Here is a 25,615-nt window from a genome sequence, read left to right on the forward strand (position 1 = left end):
TTATCAGAATTTGTTTCTCCCAGAAGTACTTAAGGAGAACCATTTGGGCTTCCAACCAGCAGTCATGCTTGCCAATGAACTTAGAGTCTTAGCTCTGGGAATGCTTTGGGAGATCATCTGATACAGGCGCCAACATCAAGGCCTGAGAGCATCCTGCTGCAAAGTCAAAGTTTGGAAACACAGCCAATACTGACAACTCACAAGCTGTTTTCATCAGTTTTTCACTGGGACAATCAAAACTTCTTCCTCAATATGCATCCCTAAATTTTCTTGTTTTAACATACATTTTAGAAAAAGGCACCAATCAAGAAGAAATTAATAGCACTAAGACCACAGATGAAGACCACAGATGCTTACTTTACATGGACCCCAAGTTCTAGTTCCAGGGAAAATATGTCTGTAGGCCTGAAGATTAGAGAGTGCGCGGTAAAGCACCTCCTCACAATCACAGAAAAATTAAGGGTATTCAAGGCAGCATCAAAGTCTATAAGTGGATACTACCCAAAACTGTTAAAACATGGGCTATGGAAACTATAGACACAAAAATGTCAGTTCTACCCTTGGATGTAACCTGAGAATATCTTATTAACCTCACAATTGAAAGATACTTTTAGAATGACAATGATTTTGAATTTGTATTGGTTTGAAAAGAACATGAATAATATACATATATACTTATAAGTAATATTTCACAGACTGACCAGGTTATATTTATGTATTTAGGTATATATATATATATATATATATATATATATATAGGGAGAGAGAGAGAGAGAGAGAGAGTAATTAATTAAGAAAGAAACCACGAATTTGAAAGGAAGGAAGGTATATTGGAGGGTTTAGAGAGATGATGTAATTATATTATAATCTCAAAAATAAGAGAAACAAAAACAGAAAAGAACAAACCTCACCAAAGTCATTTCATTGCTTTGGTTTCCCCTACAGAATGTCATGTTTGATACAGTATATTCAATGGTATAAACACAGACCGGTCTTTTAAAGAAGTACCAATTGCCGAATTATATTAGCAGACAACAATGATTTATTTTTAGCCTTTTATTGTAAATCACAGTGAGAAATATGTTTTACCTTGTGAATCCAAATACATGTAGATTTATACAACTGAAATTTGTTTTACAGAACAATACATGAAGTACCATGCACTTTTACATTGTCTACTCTATTCTACTTTGTCTTGGAAAAATATTGATAAATACTGACTGTACAAAACCCACAACCCATGAACAGGCACTATCCTCTCAGGAGATATTCTGTAGATCTCTGTGTAGTTTTATGAATGGAAGAATAAGAACTAGAAAAAGAAAAAGAAGTTAAGTAAACTAGACTGGATACTTTCATGGTTTTTATTTCTCCCAAAGTAGACCCTACATGAGACAAGAAGTTAAATGCTGGCAGTCCCTTGGGAGGTGATTCTTGGAAGCGTAACAATAAAGTAGGGGATAGGATAAAGGAAAAAGGAGGAAGCTCCTGAAAGTAGTCTTGTAAGCAGGACACTTTCAGAGATAACCTGGACTCCTCTCCACTGAGGAAATGCAAGAGATACAACCCATGCAGGGCCATGGGAGCTGAGGGAATCTGTCCACTGACTCTCTCCTCTTCTTGGCTTAGTTATATTAATCACCTGTTATTCCAGAACTTGGAGCTGAACCAGGTCTCAGGGTACTGAGTAGAACCTGGGAAGAAAGCCTCAGAGGCTAGACTTGCAGACATGTGACAGGGAACCATATGCATGTGTGGGAACTGCCCATCACAGCTGAGGGAAGATAATGCAGGATGTCTTCAGCACTGACTACAGATGTTCTAAACTGACACACAAACAAAGCATCAGTGCTGGTAGTCTCTTTCAAATATACAGGAAGGAGTTTAATAGAAATCCAAGCCTGAAGACTTGTGTCTTCTCATGTTGGCCTGTACACACAGCTTAATGCAGAGTTACCTTCATAGACTTTGGAAAGAGCAGCCAGCGAGCTACCTACATCATGAAGGTACAGCTTCCAGGAGTCGGGGCGTGGGGAGAGAACAAAGCAACAAACAGTGATCTGCAAGAGAACAGAGGCGACTCTACAGAAGTCTGACTTTTCCTGGACAGAATCAATCACACCAAGAATGAGACTATGTAAACAAGTTTTCAGAGCCATGCTTTAAGGACAGAGACACTATGAAAGATGCTGTAAAGAAAGCAAGAACAAATAAACAAACAAACAAGCAAAAGCAAAGGTACCAGGCATCACAGGAGTCACTTAACTCCCCAGTTACCAGGAAAGCTGAAGAAAAAAAAAAGAAAAAGAAAGGAAAGGAAAGGAAAGGAAAGGAAAGGAAAGGAAAGGAAAGGAAAGGAAAGGAAAGGAAAGGAAAGGAAAGGAAAGAAAAGAAAAGAAAAGAAAAGAAAAGAAAAGAAAAGAAAAGAAAAGAAAAGAAAAGAAAAGGAAAAGAAAAAAAAGATCAGGAGTTTGGGATTGCTTGGACAGGATACCAAGAGTTTGACCAAAAATCAATAAGTAAATGGAAACAATTTTTTTGTTTTGTTTTTAAATCTATAGACTAGATTTTGTAATAGGTAAGAAAATAAGCACCTTATTAAATGTTAAGGAAACTTTAGAGTTATACCTTGCAGAAAATTAAATTAAAGAGAAATATAATCGCTGGGTTCTGGCCACTGACTGCCCATACCATAAATAAAATAAAAGCAAATGGAAATTAATTTTGTACAGCTTGAAGAGGAAAGAGAAGATGGACGATGTTTATAAACAGGTTCCTGCCCCTACTGTGCTGAGAAGACAGGGAAAGAAGAGAGTACAGAGTATCAGAGGATGCTAATTTCATATGCCATGGAACTAGTGTGTGTGTGTGTGTGTGTGTGTGTGTGTGAGAGAGAGAGAGAGAGAGAGAGAGAGAGAGAGAGAGAGAGAGTGTTTTGGGAGCTATCATATCATCTGGAAAATTAGCTTCAAGCTCTTCATTGCACATGTTATTTGAAAGCCTAGAGTACAGACACACAGGAATGATACAAATACAGATGTGCCCTGGCTTGCGGAAGCACAGATAGTGAATATTAAACAAGCTACAGCAAGCATTGTGGGGTGGTGGCCAAAACCACCACATGGTTAGGACTTCGTCTCTGCTCTGTGACAGATGGCTCCTCTTAAGACCCATGGCACAAACATCATGTAGGCACCAGGAGGGAATAGTGCTGTGGAGAGCAGAATAAAAGGCTTCTGGAGGGAAGTGAATCCTTATAATGGAGGGGAGAGATTACTTGTCACACTGCACAAGGCATTAGTAAATATTTCAATGAAGTCCAAGGAAAAATCAGGGGTCAGGATCATACAGCACTGATCTCCCACTTTCCCCAGCACATCCACTACTGAAATGATCCATTTTTTTGTATGCCTTTTCTTTCTCCTTCATCCTCCACAGGGTCTTTCAATATAGCGTGGACCTCTCTGTGTAAGGGCTAGCCTCAAACCTACAATTCCCCCTGCGTCAGCCTCTGGAGTGCTGGTGTTATAGATGTGACCCACCATGCCCAGTTGATACATGTTTAAACCCCTTTTTGTGGTGTGTTGGAGATGGACTTCAGGGCTTTGCACAGTTCAGGTGTGTTAGTTACTTTTCTCCTTGCTGTGATAGAACACTTGACAGACAAGGAAAGAGAGAGATATTTTAACTCACAATTCCACAAGGATTGATCCATTACAGCGACAAAGGTAATGTATCTTTGGTGGCAGTGACTCCACTATGCTGGAAGCATGTAGCTGCTGCTTCTTAGATTATAGCTGGTGAGGACACACAGATATAAGCATGGAATCAGGGCTGGGGTGTAACTTCTAAATGTCTACCGGTTTCATTCCACTCCCATCTCACTCTTGAAGGTCCCTTGACCTAAAGCCATACTATCAGCTGAGAAGCAAGAGCGCCTTATAAGCGCCTCATTGATAGGCTGTATCAATGAATAAGGCAGAGAATATGCATGAGTGCACGCACACACACACACACACACACACACACACACACACAGGCAAACATAAGTACATGAGGGACATTTTGCATTCAAATATCATAACACCATGCAAGATTTCTACAACTGAAGTATACCCAGAGTTCTAAACATTCTATTTTTTTTTACAAACACAAGTCTATAAATAAATTTCTATAAACTGAACATACCCATGTAACACCATTGAAATCATTAAATAGAACATGCCCAGATCCTGCTACCATCCTGATTTTTAGCATAACAAATTGGTGAGGTATGGAAAGAAAGTTGCCATTGAAACAAACGTGTATTAAGCAGTTGGGAAATGGCTCAGTAATTAAAGGGCTTGCTATGTGAACAGGAAGCACAAGGTTTAGATCCCCAGAACTCAGGAGAATGCCAGGTTGATGTGGTGACTTTCCTGTAATTCCAGGAGGCAAAGACAGTGTTGTGTTTTATAAAAATAAAGAAAGAAGGAATATGTTTGGTGGAGGTGTGGTAAGGTGTGGGGGAAGGGGGTGGTTCTGTGGGGACCATGCTGAGGCATCCCTTCCCACTGGGGAACCAGCCACAGTATAGAATAGAGTTTATTCAGGGCATGGGGAGGGGGAGTTCAGAGGGTAGTAGAGACAGAGAAAGGCAGAGAGATGGGGGAAGGAAGGGAGGGAGAGGGAGAATGTAGAGGAGCAGAGGTTGTCCATGAGCACATGGAGAGAGGGGGGTGGGGAGAGAGGGGAAGTTGAAAGGGAGGGCAGAGTGAGAGCAAGAAGAGAGAGCAGAGGGAGCAAGCAGCCCCTTTTATACTGAGTCAGGCACAGGGGGCTGTTGCCCTGTAAGGTAACTGCGGGGCGGAGCCTAGAAAATGCTAACAGACAGGGTAATCTCTGGAGGGAGCTGGCTGCCTGGACAAGGCTTATCAGCAAGCTCTGAGTTCAGCTGATAGGCTGCATTGATAAATAAAGCAGAGAACAACATGCACATGCAAACACAGTCATACACTACACACACACACACACCAATGGGAAAAAATACTTCGTTGTGTTAGACTCTGAAATAAGAGTCTGAGAATTCCACACGTTTTCTATAAAAATCAAGAGAGTGAAGTACTACGAATCTACCCTATCACCTGGCTATATGACTTTGGCCAATCCCACCAACTTTTAGAATGCTCTTTGCATATGGAATTTGTCTATCTTATTGACTATCTTTACAATTAAGACACAGACATTACAATGGAGTACACATAGGAAACAGATGAGGACGAGAGAAGATGAGAAAAAGTCTTAGATATGAGGTTAGATGCTGTCTTAGTTCTGTTCTATTCCCGTGGAGAGACACCACGACTAAGGCAACATTTAAAAGCACTATCAGGAAGGGGAGTGTGGTGGCAGGCAGGTACTTACATCCTTACTTACATAGGCAGTAGGCAGAAAGAGAGAGGTCGCTGGGAATAACATGGTCTTTGGAAACCTCAAAGGCCACCCCCAGTGACACACCTTCTCCAATAAGGTCACCCCTCCTAATCCTACCTAAATATGTCACCAACTGGAAATCAAACACTCAATCATGTTCGCCTATGGAAGCTGTTCTCACTCAAACAACCACAGACGTTCTACTTGAAGCATCAACACTCAATTTTAAGCTTCAATGGTGATTTATATACAAGCAATTGCTATAGCACATGGCAGCATAATTGGTTTAAAGGAAAAGACTTTAAGGAGCCAGGAAATTGGAGGCTATGACTTACTGACGTTTTGAATAAAACCTGGGTATTAATGTGGATTCATTTTCTGAAACTCAGATACCATTGGAAGTAAGCTGAAGTCATTTTCAGATAGCTGTCTGCTTAACAAAATGATGTGAGGCTGGGCCTGGAGAGGGGGCTTTGTAGTTGAGAGTTCCTACTGCTATTGCAAAAGGCTTTGGTTCTCAGCACCCACTTGGTGTCATAGAACCATTGCAATTCCAGGACCATGGCATCACAGGCTCTTTTCTGGAACCCATGGGTATGGCATCTATGTGGTATACTCGCATATATAGAGGCAAAACACTCAAGCATGTGCTCTATAAATAAATAAATAAATAAATAAATAAATAAATAAATAAATAAATAAATAAATTTGAAAGAAAAAAAACCCAGCTGATTCATTCTGGATTAAAAATGGCTTAGATTGAATAGGAAGTTCAGTACAACTTGAAGTAACACCACTCAGTATGTGACCTGCCTGGTCTAGGGCAGACAGCGCCATTACTTGGTTACACTACAAAAGGAAGCCTGCCTTGTTCTTCTATAAAAGATGACTCTTTTATAAACAAGTAGAGCATTTCAGTTGCATTGACAAGGGGTGTAATGTGTGATAATACCAATACGGGGGCCCCAAAGCAATTAATTGAATAGTTTAATTTAAAAAAAAACCCTCACTGGCATAAAAGATTTTACTAAATTTCTTACTGAATTCTCCCAATTCTCTAATTTCCTTCCCACAGGCTACAGGTAGGATTGCTTGTCCACTACTCAGATGAGCTAGCTAATGGATCAGGAGCACATCGCATTCTATATACAGTCAATCACTTCATGTTTCTTTCATTATTCAAATATAGTCACATTGTCTTATGAGAAAAAGTTGTTTTGGTTGTGAGTGTGTGTGTGTGTGTGTGTCCATTGTGTGCATCATGTGTATAAAATGACCAGGAAGGCCAGCAGTGGGGACAGAGTCTCCTGAAACTGGAATTATAGATGGCTGGAACTTGCCTCATGTGCATGCTGGGAACTGAGCCTGGGTCCCCTGTGAGAGCAGCAAAAAGACTCTTCACTACTGAGTATCCCCTCCAGCCCCCAAGACTATATTTATTTTGAGGACCAAATGAAATTTGTGTCTATGCAAGGGACAGACATATCATCCTCTGGAACTGCGATTCCAGGAAACCATCATTTCCCACGTTTTTTACTTTTTTCCACCTCTCACCTTACTAGATATCCCTTTAAATAGCAGAGTTTTCTGATGATGAGCATGCCAGTCATCTCTCTACATTATAAAATGCATTAAATTTCAAGTAAATAAGCAAAAGACATTCAAAAAGAAAGAAAATGAAGAAACACAAATTTAAAAAGAAATACTTACAAATCCAATAAAATGTGTTTTTATCTACTTAACTGAAAATGGCGACAAAAGGTTAATAAACAAAGTCAAATAAGACCAAAATAAGTACAGATTTGAACTGTGCTCATAGGTTGGAAATTTCAAATAGAAAGAAAAAAAAAGACATCAATTCACTCCCCAAGTTCATCAATAGAATTAAAATAATACCAATATTAATCTCAGCAAGATTTTTGCTGGAATGTATGTCTAGAGTGATTTCATGAAGCCAGAGTAAATTTGGAGGAACCACACTGCAAAGCTACAGTAATCAAGATGTTACAGACATCATCACTGCAGGGATAGGCATCAGCAGAAACAACACAGAGCTACTCCAAACTCTAAATAATCTTTTGAAAAAGTTACTGAAGTAACAGATTTAAAAATGAAACCTTGAAATTCATAGGAATATGGATGAATCTGGAAAATACTTTGGGGGGGCATCCGGAGTCAGGCAGATGAAGCTTGCATGGTATCTCTCATATGTGAATCTTAACTGAATTGTTTATGTGCATATGTCTATGGGGGAATGTTCATGGGTCATAAAACCAGGAACAGGAACATGAGAGGAGAGGTAGAAGGTTTAAATCAGAGGGGTAAAAGAGGGTGAAACAAATGACATTGAAGTGGAAAGGGGACTAGTGGAATGCAGGAGACTGGTAGTCAGAGGTGGATCTGGAAGAGAAGTGGGGGAGAAAGATCAACCAAAACAAAGGATGTACAAAAATGTCATAGTTAAATGAAACCTGTTACTTTGTATGCTTATTAAAAAGAAACAATATACACACACATACATACACACATATATACATACATACATACATTCATGCATACATATCAAAACAAAACAAAACTTCTGCGTGGTCTTCTTTTTTATTTCTATTCTAGGAATTTCTGGAATGTTAAGTGCATGAAGTGCCTTTGGGATTCACAGAAATGGAAAAAAAATGTTTGGGACATTGCAGCTGTTCATCCAAGATTCTTATTCCAAATTTAGAAACTAAATGAAAAATGTTATTTCTTACTCATCATAAAATCAGTGTCCTTACTGAACACTGAGTATTTAATTTAGCATTTGTTCCTAGAAAAAAAGTAAAAATAATATATTTCAGACTTTAACACCAAGTATAAATGAATTCGAAGAAAAACATCAAGGTGATTTAAATCTTTTATGTGCTAGTAGTACCAACAATACTAAATCCCTGTGTCATGAGGCCAAAATGAGGCCGGTTCCTTGAAATGAGAGGACATCATGTACTTGAGAATAGAAGTAGATAAAGGGAGGTTTTTAGGGAGCCCTAGCAGCCTAAACAGTCTTGGAAACGCATGGTGGAAGACACCCATGTCCTCTTGAGCTTACAGTAAATGATCTGCTTCTAATTGCTGGTGTCCAGTGGTTTCTTTAAAGTTCCTGGCTAGCAATTTGTGGATGTGTGTCACATAAATTCTAGTAAGGGAAACATAAAATAGCCAGTCAGCTCTCTACAAGGATAGTAAATGTGTGCAAATCCCTTCTTGATAGGAATACATACATATTGTATTTGCACTATACAGTGAAAGTCAGATTCCAAAAAGAAAAGGTGACTTTGTTCCCATTTTTGGTAGATGAAAGCAACAGTTATATTAGCAACTGGTCCAGTTGTTAGTAGGTGAATGAGGATGTTAAGTATCTTCTCATGGGGTTGCTTATTTTCTTGTTATTGAGTTCAGAGTGTTCTTTATATATTTGGAATAATAGCCCTTTATCAGACATGTCATTTAAAAATAGTCTCTCCATTGTGATTTTTCTCTTCATTCCCTTAACAGTATGTTCTAAAGAGTAAACAATTTTAATTTGGATGAAGCACAATTAATTCCCTGTACCCTTTGTAGACCATGTTTTAGCTGTTATATCTAAAAATGTCTTTATTCAAGCTTACAAACACTTTCTCTGATGTTATTATCAAGAATTCCTACAGGCTTCATCTTTAGGTCTATTGTGTATTATTAGCTAGTGTCCACATAATAATGTTTTTGCATTGATGGAGGAAGAGAGCAAATTTGAAGGGAAGGTAGGCAGTACTAATAACTAATGGGAAATGAGTTTTGCACATTTCCATAGATGCCAGTTAATTCAGTTACAAGAACTGTCCATAAATACATTCTCTGTCTTCATGCTGTTGTCTACCTGATGTGTGAAATACCACTGGTATGCTAGCTACATTTCATCACTGTGACAAAATGTGTTGAGATAAACGACATAAAGATTTATTTTGGTTCATGGTCTCAGAAGTTTCAGTCCATGGTTATTTGGCCTCACAGTGTCTGCCAGTGGTAAAGCAGAGCATCCTGGCAGAGAGAGCATAGGAGACTTGAGCTGCTCACTTTGTGGTGGTCAGGAGACAGAGTGACCCAACAAGGAAGGATACAGAAACAAGATATATCATTGGAAGTATGTTTTCAGTGGTCCACTTACTCCAAAGAGGCCTCACCTAGTTTCCATTGCCTCACAATATGAACTTTCAATGAATTATTCCATTGACTATGTCAGGGGCTTCATGGTTCAATCACTTCCCCAAATCCCTACCTCTGAACATTGCACTGGGAATCAAACTTTAACTCATGACCTATGAGGGGTATTTCATACCTAAGCCACAGCAGTTGGATAACTAACTTAGAGCCCATCACTGAATCAGAATGTACCCAGAAAACAACCCAGAAGGTTAAACTCATATCTCTAACTTCCATTCCCAAACCAGTCCTGGAGTGGAGTTCTTTCCAAGTTAACTACTATCAAGTCCCCCATTTGTACCATTATTCCAATCTATTACACGTTACAATCTATCGACTTTAGCTATTACTTCCAACCTAAAAATCAGGCTGCCTTGTCATTTTCCTTTAAAATTTTCAGCAAAAGTGATGCTGTGTCAGTTCCAGAGCTGGGCTTTTCAGTAGCATCCTGGCAGGCTTTGCTTTTACTCTATTGGGAAGCTACTCAAATACAAACATGTCCATTTAGTTTGCTGGACAAAGATACTGGTCTGACCCATGAGGGACTGAAAGACAGAGGTGGGGGTGGGGTATAGCCATTGCAGATGAAGTACCAAATATGTGAATAGCATCATCTTGGATCCAGCAGCCCTAGATAAAGGCACACGGTCAACAGAATATAGGTCAGAAATTAGCCTTCCACACTAAACCCTGACCAAACTTTCATGAGCAAGTACTTGGTTGCTATTGATTTGAACCACCAAATTTTAGGTAGTTTCATGCCTACCTAAACAACTTCCAAGCTCCTATCTCAGAACCCCTCATTACACATCTCTATCTAACAAGTATCAATTTATCAGTTAAAATAAATAACTTCAAGAGGGAACCTAAAACCCTGGGTTAAATTCCATCATAGCTAATGTTTGCCATCCCCCAAAGCAGATCTTAAGAGAGGATACAGTAATTAATTTGGGGGGATGTATAATGATGGGCAGACAAAGAGAGGCAAAGAAGGAAGGGTAGGCCAAAATGATACTGTTTACTGGGCAACTGCTAGGGGTCACCACCGTGGATGACTGGGTTTCCATCTCACTGAGGAATTTTACCTCTTGTACCCAACTACAGTCCTTAGGCTAACCTTTTCCTGTCTAGAGTGCTCCTATGTGCCCATTGAACTTGATTTCATCAAGAAAAACTGGCAGTGTCATGGGTGGAGGGTGGGAAGGTAAAACTTGTGAGACATGAACTCTTCGAATTAGCCTTGCTTCTATAGCTGCTTCATCTGGAACAATGTCCCACCGCCAGTTTAAACACTTCTGCAGAAAATCCCCAGAGGAAAATTCTAGGCAGAGGAGATGGCGCCCTTAGTCTCCAAGCACTCTGCTTTTAATTAGCCAAGACAATGAAGACAGCATGTGGCTTGTGAAATTTTAATTGTGGCCATATTTCAGGTCTTTAAAAGAAAGAAAGAAAGAAAGAAAGAAAGAAAGAAAGAAAGAAAGAAAGAAAGGAAGGAAGGAAGAAAGAAAGAAAGAAAACTGAAAGGATAAATTTATAAATGAAAGCATTGCTCTGGTCCAAAGGAAAAGAATACGTTTTTCCAGGATAGCCTCGTATTGCTTAATAGTTCGAAGAACCAAACCCATTATTTAATTCTTAGAGACAGAGCAGGGACAGGAAAAATACAGGTACCTAAAACCGAGGGCATCAGCACAACACAGGGGCCCTTAACTAATGCTAACTAAACTGAGGACCATTTCCAAAGCTCTGAAACCTAACTGTTCCCACTCAATTCAGACAGAAGGAAGAAGGCTACCCTTTAAAGTGAAACCAGATGATGGAACAAAAGCAATTTGTGGTGTGTCATATGGTCCTCCAAAAAGGTTAACTTAACTGTCCACAAATAGTGCCCGGGACACAACGAAAATTGAAGAGAGGAAGGGAGTCTGCAGCCAGGCTTTGAGCAAGGCCACAGACCAAAGCACTGCCTGAGGACACATGGTCTCTGACAGCTAGTGAGGGTGGGAGAGAGCCACAGAGATATTTCTTGTACCACACTCACTTGTACAGTCATATATCTCATGGGCCTCTGTTTCCTGGCAAAGGAGATAACTCCATGTATTTATCATTGTTGCTTCATGTGGCAATGCATTATTAACAACTTGTGTCTTTATAAAAATTCACACAGAGAAAAAATTTCTAGGTGTTTATACCAAACTGATCAGTGCAGTGATTTTAGGGAAAAAAATAGAGTGCAGAGGAAAATGAGAGGCAAACTTCCTTCCATCTTGCCATGTCTCTAAGCGCTTTTACAATAAATGTGATTTGCCTCTAAATGAATTTTTTTTTTTTCTGTGCTGGAAGCTTACACTCGGGGCCTTGCAAGTGCTAAGTGCTCTAGCACTGAGCTACACCCCGACTTCTTTTTATCATTTTTAAAAGCATCATGAAAGTGTGGTCAGCAGAGCTGCAGCTCATACATTCATCAGGTGGGCCGGGCCATTTTAAAGATGAGCACACGCTTTCAGAGTGCAGGGCAGACAGAAGTGAGCTACCGCATAGGATTTTTTATTTTCTCTCCCAAAAAGAAGTATAAGAATCAAAGTTGACAGTTGTCTCGTCCATTCTTGATGAAAATCTAGGTCAGAGTACGTTTCTCGTCCTGAACTCCTTTCACTTGCTTGACCCCAGCAGTCAGCTCTCAAAGGAAGTACAATAAGTTATAGTGGCTCCTTCAACTTCAGTCAGTCTCCCAAATGGCTTATTGTTACTGGGACTCTGAGACTAAGTGACAATGTAGCAGATACAAACCTACTGGGAGCAAAGAAGAAAGAATGTTTGCATGAAGGTCTGAGGCTATAATACTTCTGTTCCTCCTAGAGACTCCGAGGGAGAAGTTGTGGAATGAGAAGAAATGGCCTGAGCTCTAAAACGCAGGGACAGCCATCTGTACTGAGAGTCACTGCCTGCAGACTAGCAGTCTCCCACAGATGAGTATTCTGAAAGGATGAATCATGCATAGGAGAAGAAATAGCCCCAGGGCTGCTCCCCAGCCTTCCACACATTTTAACATCCAGAAACCCACTGTGAAGGATCTGTGTTTGCATCAGCCAGCTGCTGCTGCCTGTTGACCTGGAGAAACTTTTCTCAACCCAAGTGTGCAGAGGAGCTGCTTGTCTGAGAGACAAATCTCCAAGAGATGACTTCACCTCAGGGGTTATTGCTGAAACCTGCTGTGCTCATCCCTACTCGGTAAGTTCAGTGTGGTGTTTCCCAAGGTCCTGTCCTAAAATTTAAAGCAAGTAAATGGTTCTCATTAAAATTGATAAGTGAAACACAAGTTTCTTTCGCTAGATGTTCTGAAAAAATTGATCTGAAATTGTCCGAACGAATGACCCTCATACATGACTGTGTGAGAAGAACTTGGAGTGTCTGGAACACGGATTGCTAGGCTCAACTTTATCAGGACCCTGTTTCTGGTTCATTAATCCTAGGGGAGGGTCTGAGAATGTATTTATGTCACATATTCTTGAGTGGTCCTGTAATTTGTACTGGTCTGTGGATGGTGAGTTGAGGATATTCTTCCCAGTCCCCTCCCAGACGGTTACATACTGATGACCTTGGGAGCCCCTGCACTAAAGAAACACTCAATCTTGTGTTTGGGGCCACTGTCTGTTGCTACAACCAAACACCCATGACTGCAACATTGAAACCAGACTTATCTTAGTTGGCAGTTCTGGAGGTTGGGAAGTTCAAGGTAGAAAGTTACATATGGTGACAGCCTCTTATTACAACTCCTAGTGAAAAGGAGAAGGACAAATAAGAGTGCATGGATGCCAAACTTTATAAAGATGCCTTGCTTTATAATAACCCGCAATCACCATACTTGATCTGGTCCTATGAAAGGCATCAAGCCTTCCGGCTGTTCCAGTAATCTCTTCAAAGTCACCAGCACAATGGTAAGCATAGCTCATGCTGCGTTTTGTAGGGAGGCGAACTGTATTCAGATCTTAGGACCCAGCACATCTCAACTTAATGACAATGCAACCTACATAAAAAGGAGACATCTGTGCACCTCTGGGAAGCAGTGCTTCAAATAAGTGTATAGAAGACACTAGAGGGCCTTGAGCCATATCAATGTAGGGAGATCCTGGAAGGGCCATGGAGCCAGAGAAACCAGAGTCTGCAGCCTCAGGTCAGACCATTTCCAGTTTGGGTTAGAACACTGAGATTTAGCTAAAGACTGGAAAGACTAAAATGAGAACTTAATTTCTAGAGAGTTTGAGATGTATTACAGTCCCCAAGCATAGAAAACCAGATATACAGTTATGTGCCATATAAATTAAGAGTAGAGAGTACAGTGTCCATTATCGTATGCTGGCCTAGAAATCCAAGATGAGTCCCGAGTTGGGTCTACTGATGGGGAAGAAGCAATTCCAAACACCTCGGCATCTCCTGTTAAAAGGCAGGCTGCAACTTCCTAGCTTTGGATTGCTGTTCAAAATGTAAAATTTCTAAAGCTACCAGGAAAAGCTGAGCATCAGGTTACACTTTCAGAAGCAAGACCTTCCATTAGGGATTGGCAGACTTTAGAGACAGTTTTTAGTTTCATAAGCCCTATGATCTCTGTCGAAACAATTCAATATTATCTTTATATCACCACATAGGTACATACTGTACATAAATAAATTAACAAAGTTGTGTTCAAATGATCAGAAAGGAATTATCAATCTCCTTTGGAATACTTTTACTACTTAAAATTTTAAACCGTTTGATCAACTGATGATATGAAAACAGGAAGGGGGCAAATAGAGCATGCCTGAATTAATTTGCAGACTGTACCCAAATTAACTATTTGCTATTCCAGATCTATCAGATTAAAATTCATCAGACTCTCTCCAAATGATCCCAATTCTGTCTTTCTAAAGACCAGGTCTGGGTTTATAACCACATGCCCACCCCAACCTAACCCTTTTAGATGCCATTGAACAACTCAATCATCCGAGTCTTCCCAACCAGTCGAGCTTCCAGGGCTGATATGTTCTCCTGACCTCCCCCTTGGCTTCCTTTCTCCAAGCTCTCACCTCTTCTCTAACCTCTTTCATATTGGTTTCTAGTATGAAGACAGATAATCCCCCTTCCTCTTCCTCCTTGTCCTTTTTTGTAAAATTCCTTTTCTTTTTCTTTCCTTATTTTTTTTTTTCGTTTTGCTTTTCGAGATGGGGTTTCTCTGTGTAACCCTGGTTGTCCTAGAACACACTCTGAAGAGCAGTCTGGCCTTGAACTCAGAGATCTGCCCGACTCTGCCTCCTGAGTGCTGGGATCAGAGGTGGGCACCACCACCACCCAGATAGTCTTTGTCCTTTTCAATCCTAGGGGTTAAACTTAGGACCTCCCCTGTGATAGGGAAGCACTCTTTCTCTCAGCCATATCTGCAACTTCTTTTTTGTTTTTGAGACAGGATCTCACTAAATTACCCCTGGACTCACTCTGTATCTCAAGCAGGTCTTAAATTAGATAATACCCTTTCCTTAACCTCCCGGGTAGCTGAGGATTCCATAACACTCAACTTGTTCTTCTCTCTGTCTCTTTCTCTGTCTCTTGCTCTTTCTCCTCCTCCTCCTAACTAGCTAAAATTATTCAACTAAAATTATTAGCTGCAGGGGAAAGCTACTCAAAGCCCCCGTTACTAGTCAATCTGAAGATATGCTTTGCTGTTATTCTGGGTTAGGTCAGGGAGGGACTGGACTCTTATTGCTCAGCAGACTTTTAAAAAATAGTTGAAGGGAAGAAAGGAAGAAAGAAAGAAAGAAAGAAAGAAAGAAAGAAAGAAAGAAAGAAAGAAAGAAAAAAGAAAGAAAGGAAGGAAGGGAGAAAGAAAGAATTTAAAGGTGTGCATGTTTATCTCAGGATTATAAGGGACTTAATGGAAATCCAGAAAGAGTCATTCAGTGATGAAGTCAAAACCAACCACAAAAGGGAGAGGAGGGGAAGTGAGCCATTGTGTAGCAATTCTAAACAGGAAAGCCAATCTGTTTTGGCAAAGGCTGCACTCTTTCATCAGACCAGTATGCAAATATCCTCATCTACAGTTCCTCTGCAGGCTCTGGGTAAAATGTAAATGCTGATTCAGCAAGTCTTGGGTGGAGCCTAGGCATCTGAATTTTTTACTTGGTTCCAGATGACCCAAGGGTGCAACAAGGATCTTGTAGAAATGCAAGCACAGCTTTTTTGTTTTGTTTTCCTTTTAAATACCCATGTGCTTTAAAAGAATACCAGATCCACGGCTTTGTCTTATTTGAGGCTAAGCCACTATCATTCAGCATTGCTTGCATGCCTGTCCAGGGAGTTTCTTTCCCACACCATAACACCCACCAAAAGAGCAACCAGGACCACCACACTAATCAGCCCTTCCTTTCCTAGTCTTGAATCTTGGGCTTGCCCCCATTTCTGAATTAGCCCAAAATGTCTCCAGATAGAATTCTCTGCCCGTCTAACTAAACATGTAGAGACTGGGCTTTTTTTTTTTTTCTTATCCAATGAGAAGTGAGGGCATTGTGGGCTAGCAGTACTCCTCCAGCCAACAATGAAAGAGCAGACACCAGTGACTTTTTCTGGCGTAGCCCTTCATTATTTGCAGAAAAAACACAATTTTGTCACTCAATACTTTAGAGTAAATTACTTAATAGAAAAGAAAATCAGTGTAAGAATCCCTCAGAGATGCTGAGGCTATACAGATGTTAGGACATATTACTAGTGAGAAGGTAAAAAGATGTAGTCTTTCTGGAAAAAGAGTTTGGTAATTTCCTAGATGTTTGTCCTAGAGTGAGCATATGACCTGGATGTTCCATTCCCAGGTAACTGGCCAAGAAAAATAAAAGTATATGTCCCCACAAAAACCTGTACAAGAATGTTCACTGCAGCATTATTCCCAAAAGACTTGAAGTGGAAGCAACCCATATGAGTAATAACTGATCAATAGATAAGTATAGTGGAAGATATCCATGGAATGGAATTGACAGCATGGATGACCCTTGAAAACCTTGGGCTAAATGAGAGACATAAATCACAAAAAGACAAGTTTCATGCAACTTAACTTCTAAAGAATGTAAAGAAGAGGCAAAGCTATAGAGGCAGAGAATAAGCTAGTGGTTGCCTAGCAGTTGGAATGAAAAGGGATTGGGCAGTGACAGCCAAAGGGCATGAGTCTCTTTGGGGGATAATAAAAATGTCCTAAAATTGATTACAATGAACTCCATGAATATAATACAACCACTAAAGTGCACAGTTTCAATGGGCAAATGCTGGAGGGGGTGAACTATGTCTCCATAAAGCTGTTAAACTGTTACCACAAATCAGGTGTGCAACTCCAAACAAGCAGTGTGGAGACAAAGCTTATGGGACCCTAATGCCTTAAAAGAGATCAAGAGCTAGCCTTGGGTCAGGAGCTTCTCACAACCACTGAGAAATGCCCAAGTAACCCAGCGCTAAGATGAATGAGAGGGTACCCAAGAATTCATATAAATACTGATGCTGTAGCATAGCTTATCCTAGTTTGTCTAGCACTTGAACCCAGGAAAGAGCTTAATATGAAGTAGCCATTGCAGAGGTAAATTCCAATACAGGCCTATAGGAGTTCGGGCGATTCACTTCCCCAAGCTCTAGCTGTAGCTCGGCTTGCTACTCCCAATGTGACTCCAGATATCCCAACTGAGGATGTCTCATCCCAAGGGGCATGAGATGCTCCTCCCTAAAATGCATGAAAATTTCATGTCTGAGGCATCCTCACTGTCCAAGATTCCCCAGCAGAAGAATTAGGCTGCCTGCTCAGAGGAACCTGGGTACGAAAGAAAGAAACTCCCACAGCAATCTAGATAGAGTCTGAGACAGCCATCCAGGTGGGTGGGTTGAAGCTGGCTAGAGCCATCCCCTCTTGATGGCATTATCCTCTTGGAGCTAGGTTCCCTGTTAAGTAATGGGACTAAGAAAATTTAAAAGATCCTATAATTGGCTCACATGGGTGAGAAAATTAGATCTCTGCATAGCTAATACTGAAAGAGTATGATTCTACTACCTAAAAAGCTGAGATAAAAAAATCTAAATTGAAACAGCATTTTACCTTTGACCACAGGCAAATGAGTCAGAGATAATGTGTCTGGAGAGTTCCTATAAGGAATGGCCATGTGGGAACTGAGTTCCAGAAAATAGGGGCCATGAACACCACCACTGCTTCTGCAACATTCCACTGTGGGCCCAAAAAACTTTTGGCTTAATTCTTGCCCCGTGGCTCCAATTTAACTAATGTGCTTGAATATTCTTGGAAGCTTGTACCAGGCAGGGTTTTTCAGCCCAGCCACCCACACAAGGCCCGGACCAAGACAAATCATTAGAGAATGCTAGGGTTCAGCTGCATTGAAGATGTGCCCATTAAACACAACTGGAGAGACATTGTGATGGTGGCAGAAGAAAACAAATTGCTGGCACATGGGACTAATCACACTACCAGTCCCTATAAGATCATCACAGAAAAACTATTGCAAAAAGAAATTTTTTTTTTCTGAAAGCCAAGCAAAAACTCTGCCAATCTAACTCATTGAAAAGGTTTTTAAACAAATATATGCAATGTATAACTCCAAGTTCCCGGGATAATCTGAGTCAGTGGATCCAAACCCATTTATCTTCTTCCCGAAGAACAATGCACAGAGAGAAACATCCACTATGAGCTAGAATTATGGGTGAGTGCATCGTTTCTCTAAGGAATGCATACTCGGGAGCTTTCTGAAGCCAGATTGTTCCATGTGCTCATAAGATCCAGGTGTAATCAATTATTACCTTGGGAACTTGGCTGCATAGCAGTATTGCTAAGAACATTTGGTGCAAGCCTTCGTTTTAAATCTTTATCTGCAAACCTTACCCTCAGAATGTGTAAACTTCCCAGAGTCTCTAAATCACTTAGAATATTGTCTTGGGGCAATTTAATATCCAAAGGTCTCATCAGCTAAGTATGCCCTGACTTGATTCCTACCCAATTGGCTCTTTTATTCAGAGGATTGTAAATATTCACTGACATTTTATCTTCCATTCCTTTGTCTCTGGGAAGTAATCTTGGAAATTCTGTTACATGTTACAAAGATATTTGAATTGAATAGTTTGGGTCTTATTCACAACTACTTCAGACAATGAATACCCTGAATATTGACCTAAATACACTCCCTCAGATCTCAGACTTTGTGTTAATCAAGAGCAGGCACAATTTCAATCTATGTTTATTTCTACTTTGATTTTTTTTTTTACTTATCATTTACTTTTACTTTGAGGGGGCACTGAATACAGAACTTAAGGCATACAATGTGGTCTAACATTTTGAGCTAAACTTAGCCCATGGTTGCTTTAAAAATGGGGAGAATTGGAAATTCTATAGCTGGTGTTAACTAGAGAGATGACCTCCACCTACTCATTGGTTGAATCAAAGTTCTATCTAGCAATTTTGTCTTCTGTGTTCTTCCTTCCTTCCTTTCTTTCTTTCTTTCTTTCTTTTTCTTTCTCCCTTTCTTTCTCTCTTTCTTTTGCTTGTTAAGTCCACAATTTTTTTCTCACACAGTTCAAGAAAAAAGGAAAACCATCTTCTGAATAGTGGATTTGGATTGGGAGAGGGACTTTTCCCCAGGGGAGGAAATAGTTGCCCAGAATTCTGTTTCTCAGTCCAAAGCATTCTTAGTGAACCCCAAAGACATTCTAATGCAACCTTGGTTCTTTAGCATCACCATCTTGGCAGCAACATCTCTAAGCATCACCCTTCAACATCAGGCCAAATTCCTGCATGACTCCCTCAGAGTCTATAGAGCCCATCACACATTTACATTACAGTATTGACCACTGGAGGTAACTACATCTAGTTCCCCAGGAGACAGGATACTACTGAAAAGAAGAAACTCAGTACCTTACCCACTCCCCTTTTCCAAGCACAGAGTCTCTTCACCATTCATGGCCATTTGATAAAGTAAGTGTCTGGGTAAAGCTCAGATTTCATTAGGGAAGACAGAGACCAATTTTATTTTGGAGCAGAATGTAAATATACCAGGAAAAGAGCAGCCCCTCTTAAAGCAAAAGGCCCACTAAAGCTGTCAGTTTCAAAAGAGTTAAATATGGAGAGACTGGCTCGAAGATCTCCCTACAAACTAGAACTTGAGAGACAATTATTCATACTGCTGTTTTGTAAGAGAATCTTCAACCTGAATGTTAATTATAACTTGACAGCTACAAACTCCATACTATGTTATAACTTGGTAACAGCAAACCTATATTGAAACTCTTTGCTTTCAATTGCTACTTTTAGTTGTGTTCACTGAAAGGGGAATTGTTACAGTACATATATATGTGTTTACTAAGGAGACCATTCAACTGCTTTGGAAGGACATGGAATGAAGTGGCCAACAAAAATAAATCCAAGCTCCAGCTTGTGGCTGCACTCAGTCTCTCATCTTACAGCCCCCAGCAGAGACAGTTATTGCTTAAACAGGGGGTACTCGTGGATTTAAAATGAGCCTCTGTGGCTAGCAAGCCATAGTTTCGATGTATGTAGATTCATGGTGGCACAAGGTCCCATTTACTCATGCACTTCTCTTACAGATCATCAGAGTTTCACTGTAAATTAAGTTCCATAAGCACCAGGTATTCTGCTGAGCATTCCCAGGAATACACATAACGGTAAACATGTACAAACCTAGATTTTTAGGACTCAGAATCTAGAAAAGGAGTTTATACTTATAGTGCATGAAATGTGTGACAAAGCCCACAAAACAGCCACAGAGAGCTGTGCTTGTTTAAAGACATGAGGCTTCCCTTTCAGTGATCCAGAAATAATTTCAAGAGCCGGAGTGTAGCTCAGCCACAAAGCATATGTATAGCATGCACAAGGCCATGTGTCCCCTTCCCATAACTGGGAAGGAAGAAAGGGAGGGGTGAGGAAGGGAGGGAGGATCAGGCAGTTGATTTCATCAAAATGTGGATGTTGTTAGATAATGGGGAGAATTTTGAACAGTCAAAGGGCTCAGTGGGTCACTCCAAGATGCAGGCAATGACATCTACAAAGAAGGAAAACATAACTAAACTGCTAAAGGGCCATGTAGTGTACATGGACTAGGTTTTAGGAAGCCATGGGTGAAGCACTTGAGAACTGTGCCAGAACAATCTAGCTCCTGAATATAATGGAGAGCCTTTCACATGAGAGTGGACTTGGGGAGTTATTGCTCTAAGTTTTTGAACAGAGAAATACGGGCTACAAATTAGTCCACTTTAGAGGCTGGGAAGAGTGCTTAATCAGCAAAGTCCTCGCTACATGCACATAAGAATTTGAGTTCAGATCCCCAGCATCCACATGAAAAGCCGGGTATGGTGGCATATACTTGTAATTCCAGAACTGGATAAAAGGAGACAGGAGGATTTGTGTGCCTCTCCAGCCAGCTAATTTTGCTCCATTGATAAGCCTCCAATTTAGTGAGAGATCCTGCCTCAGAAGTGAAGGTAGAAAGAAACAAAAGACACCTTACACCGACTTCTAGCTTGTACATGAATATATACATGTGCCCACTCATGCACACACACATGCATGTTCACACATATGTACATACCTGCACACACACAAACACATACACACATATACACACACATGCACACTATTCCACCTAAAAGACGCGTATTTAGCCTTAAAAAAAAAGACAATGAGTTAGCCTCAGAGACACTAATGCTACAGTCATCATCTAGAAGGGAAGGGATGAACTTTAATTATGGTGCAAGGACTGAGGAGGCAGGAAGGTCTGAAATTGGTGCCTTACTGATGGTGTCTAGCCCTGTGTTCAACTCACAAATCTGTGAAATGAGAAGTGGTAACAATTTACTGACTGGAAGTGTTCTCAACAAAGACAATGTCAGACAAAAATGCCCTCCTCTCTCCAGCAGATCCTCTTTTATATTGCAGAGTAATTTTGTCAGCTGATTATATGTCTTAAGCACAAATAGAAATTTCTAGCCAGGTTCTGCTGAGACCTTAATTGCAGAGCCTGAGCCAGGTGCTCCGCTCCGCATACTTATCTCCAAATGTGGCGGTTCCAAAGCCTGCTTTGACAGCCGTGGTCTGATTTAGCTTTAAGGTTTCCCTAATGAACAAAACCACACCACTTTACCTGTTTTCTCCAATACTAGGAAGATTCACAAAGACTTTGTCCATGAGCACAGCATTCATCCTCCACCTTCAGCTTTGTTTGCAGGGGGTAGAGTGAACTTCCAAAGTCTCAGACATACAGAAGCTTGTGAGAATTCATTTAAAAATAGAATTCATGAACAGGTCAATTTCTTAAAAGGATCTAAACACAGACATGGGCAACTTTGCCAGGAGCATTCCATAGACTTCCTGTGGGCTTCTGTAGACACACAGTCTTTGATAGGCTGGGAAAAATAAATTAGGAGCCCAGAAAAGCTACATCAAATTCAGGTTTAGAAGAACTCCAGAGAGCTTCTCCAGGTGAGACTAGGAAAGATTTGCCATTTCTCTGACAGAGTTGCTCTAAGAGCATAATTAGGATCCTGATGGGGTCCTAAATTCCTAGCTCCCTCTTTGTGAAGTTCCAGATCCAAATCTTCTTAGACAGGCTCTTCCTGGAGACATGATGTTCACATACTATGGGTGCCTCTGAGACAATCTTTAAAACATGTTACTGCACAACTAATAGTGAACCCAGCCGATGCCATATGCCTCCAGATGTACAAGTCTAGAGCATTTTCCCTTCCCAGACTTTTACAATCTCTGGCTCAGACTAAAATTTCCTCTGTTGGATTCAACAGCCCCAGCAGAGCTCACTTCCCAAGATACTCCATTGATATGTGCCAAGAGAGGACTCCAATTGGAATAGTATTCTGTAGTTTAGAAAGCAAGGGGGTGGGGTATAGGGAAGGACTTGCAGGTCAGAAAACAAAGGGGAAAATGGTATAAATACAATATCAACAAGTAAAATAAATATTTTTTAAAGAAACAGGCTAGAAATAGACTAGAAAAAAAAAGGAGTGAGGCCTCCAGGGAAGTGCTCCTTCAAAGCTTCAGGGTACCTGAGTGGAGCCAGAGGGCAGGTGAGGGATCAACAGGAATGGTGGCAAAGAGGAACCTGGTGGCTGCCTGGCTGTCAGGAGGCGGGACCAGCAGGCTAGCAGACTGAGCCAAGAAACTCAAAGGCAAGTCCCAAAACATAAGCAGTAGTAAGTGCCTGAGCTGGCAAATCTAGGATCCTGTGGGTGTCTGAGGCTTGGCAGCTATACTATATAAGGGTAGAGACGGAGAGAAAGGAACAGGGAGGAGAGAGCAGGAGGGGGGAGGAGAGCAAACGAAAAAGGGGAGCCTCCCTGGGACAGGCTCAACCAGAGGTTGAGATGCTTTCATTTAGATTGTCTCTTCTTCCTCTCTAAGCTCCCTTTAACACAATTATTGCCAAGGGGGTGAGTGGAGACATCAGCCTCATAAAATGACATTTCTCTAGCAACTAGGGTAAAGCGTCCTCTGCACTTTGCCCCTAATCAGCTCCTAGGAAACCTCCAACCTGTAAGCATCAGCACAAAACACAAATAATGTTCCTGTCTTGTAACTCACATGTCATCCATCCATCCATCCATCCACTCATTTGGAACATTCAAAGACCAAAAGCCACCCTACCTACATCTACCCAGCTCCCTTCCTGGGGGTTTCTTCTCAAGCCCCAGATTTCAACTGTCCGTAGATTTAAACTGTCTAACACAAAGCCAATTATTCACATACTTTACCATGCATGGCCCGCCTTTCTAGTAACAGAAAGCTAAACCACCTGCATAGATTGACTCTTCATTCAAAGGCCACAGGGGTTCATAACAAAATAGCCCTGCCCCTCTGCCACCTTCTGTAAACCTGAGATTTCATTGTGAGGATGTTAACTAGATACTTTTAAACTTCCAAAGAGAATTTTCCCTGTACTGTGAAAACCCAGTAAATACCAGGGTCCCCTTAGATGTTGGAGACCACGCCCTCCAGCACAATCCTGTGCCTTTCCTGCTTTCCCTGGTGCTAACCAAGTGCATGCCACATGTCACCACTCTCAGCTGGCACTTCTCCCTTAGAGAAACAAACTTTCTCGGAATCCCAGAGTTTGGCGCAGTTCGGGGGTGGGGGGTGGGAGCAGGAGGGAGCAGGGAGCGGACTGGACAAGAGGATGCACGAAGGCTCTTCGGCTAGGCTAGTAAAGTCCACAGGAGTTTCGGAGCTGCTCAGCTCCAGAGTGGGGCCAAGATTTGGGGCTTCTACCAAAAATAAGCTGCCAGGCCCAGAGCGCTGACAGCCATCAAAACCCTGTGAGGGGTTGGGGTGGGGAACAAAAGAAGCTATGCAGTGTGGTGAGAAAGAAGCAAAAGAGCCCGTGGCCAAACTTTCTCTTCATAGCCTTCTATGCCAAGAGAGTTTGGTTTAAACCTTGGAGCCCTAGGAGCAGAAGGTGCTCAGGCTCGGGCTCCAAGCGCTGCAAGAGTGAACTCAGTTTCTTGTACCTAATCGGGAGCCACACTCCTCTTTCAGACCCGCTTCCTGGGACTGCGAAAGACGAGTTCAGAGTAAACAAAGGGAGGACACCCCCCCCCCACATCTCCTGCTGTTGCAAGGCAAGGGATTCGGCAGACACTTCTGAGGTTCCTTGATGACTAACTGGGGAAACACACCCCATCCCTAGCTCCTACCTGGGAATCCCTGGCTCGGCAGGACATGCAGCAGCGCCAGCAACAGCAGCAGTACTTGAGGCAGCAGCAGCGCGGGCCAGAGTCCCGGGCTCCCCATGGTGAGCCGGCGCTTCCCCCGCAGGGCAGGCTGCACAGCGCACTTAAGGGGCTGGAGGAGGCCAAGAGACTGAGGGGCTGTGTAGTGAGACAGAGCCTCTAAAGCCAGGCTGGAAAACTCCTCCTTGGCGGATTCCTTCTTTCCCTCCCTCCAGTCAGGGCCTGCCCTCCTTCCTCCTCCTCCCTGGAAGGCAGAGTGGTTCAGGGCTCCCCGCCCCATCATTTGCCCACCCCCTCTTTTTCATGCCACCCCTTCTTTCTGGAAACCGGGGCTTTTCCCACTCGGAGGTCTCCAGCTAGAGGCCCTAGAAACCCATTACATCAAAAAGTATCCTTTGCTCCTTTTGCACCCCTCCCCCCAACTCCAAGACACAAACTAGTGACTGCAGAGATCCTGGGACCTTAGAACAAATCCGTGCGTGCTGGAGACAGAAGCACTTGTGTGTCACATAGAAAAAAAAGCGACCTAGGAGTTGAGAGTTTCCCCGCTGAAGCTGGATGCCATGGCCCCATTTGCCAGCTTGACACTCAAGACTATGCCCGGAGTTTAAACAGTCAGTCAGGAACTTGATTTGGACAGACCCTGGATTGGAAGCAAGATACACCAGCGCTAAGGCCCATTCTGCAGGTTTTGTTGTTGTTTGTTTGTTTGTTTGTTTGTTTCTCTTTTACAAAAGGCTAGGCCTGATGCATGCCTGCTGTGCTGCGGTGTAGAATGGGATTTAAGGGCCAGGTGATAGGGAACACAAGAGACAGGAAGTTCTCTGCCTACCCACAACCTCACAGATTCAGTGGTAGTTCCAGGCAGCCAGATCTATCCATCTCCTGAGTTGTTCTCCACCATCCCAAGAACAGCAGGACCAGCCCAGAGCCTCCACCCTATGGGTTGGCATGGCTACATTCTGGCATCAGGATAAGGTTTCTAGGCTGCCCCCAGGATGGATCTGGTTTCTTGGAGGTATTTGTGGAAGACACAACCCAGGCAGTTACCATTGGATTCACAGAGTCCCACGACTAGACAGGAATCCTATCCACTGCAGAGCTAGATCTTTCTCCTTGCCACAGTGGTCCCTTACGTAGGTCAAGATCATTGAGACCCAGACGATTTTTAAATGTCATTTATTCAAACAGGCCTTTCCCATTTTTAACTAAACCCCCAAACTTGGGCTAC

The 25,615-nt window shown here is 41.8% G+C and overlaps 1 protein-coding gene across 4 annotated transcripts in view; it reads right to left on the bottom strand.

The window, feature by feature from the left end:
- The window catches only part of Srpx (sushi repeat containing protein X-linked), a 78,790-nt gene extending 54,182 nt beyond the window's left edge, over positions 1-24,608 (bottom strand). For 2 of the 4 annotated variants that reach the window (XM_021153439.2, XM_021153437.2), the window contains exon 1: positions 24,349-24,590. In XM_021153439.2, coding sequence (XP_021009098.1) covers positions 24,349-24,445 — 97 coding nt within the window. In that variant the 5' untranslated portion in view covers positions 24,446-24,590. Of the gene's footprint in view, positions 1-24,348 lie in introns of all 4 variants that reach the window. The other 2 variants (XM_021153438.1, XM_029473323.1) reach the window with 2 other exon arrangements.
- Positions 24,609-25,615: the final 1,007 nt, after the last annotated feature.

This window comes from Mus caroli, chromosome X, assembly GCF_900094665.2.
Source record: "Mus caroli chromosome X, CAROLI_EIJ_v1.1, whole genome shotgun sequence".
Classification (NCBI taxonomy): Eukaryota; Metazoa; Chordata; class Mammalia; order Rodentia; family Muridae; genus Mus; species Mus caroli.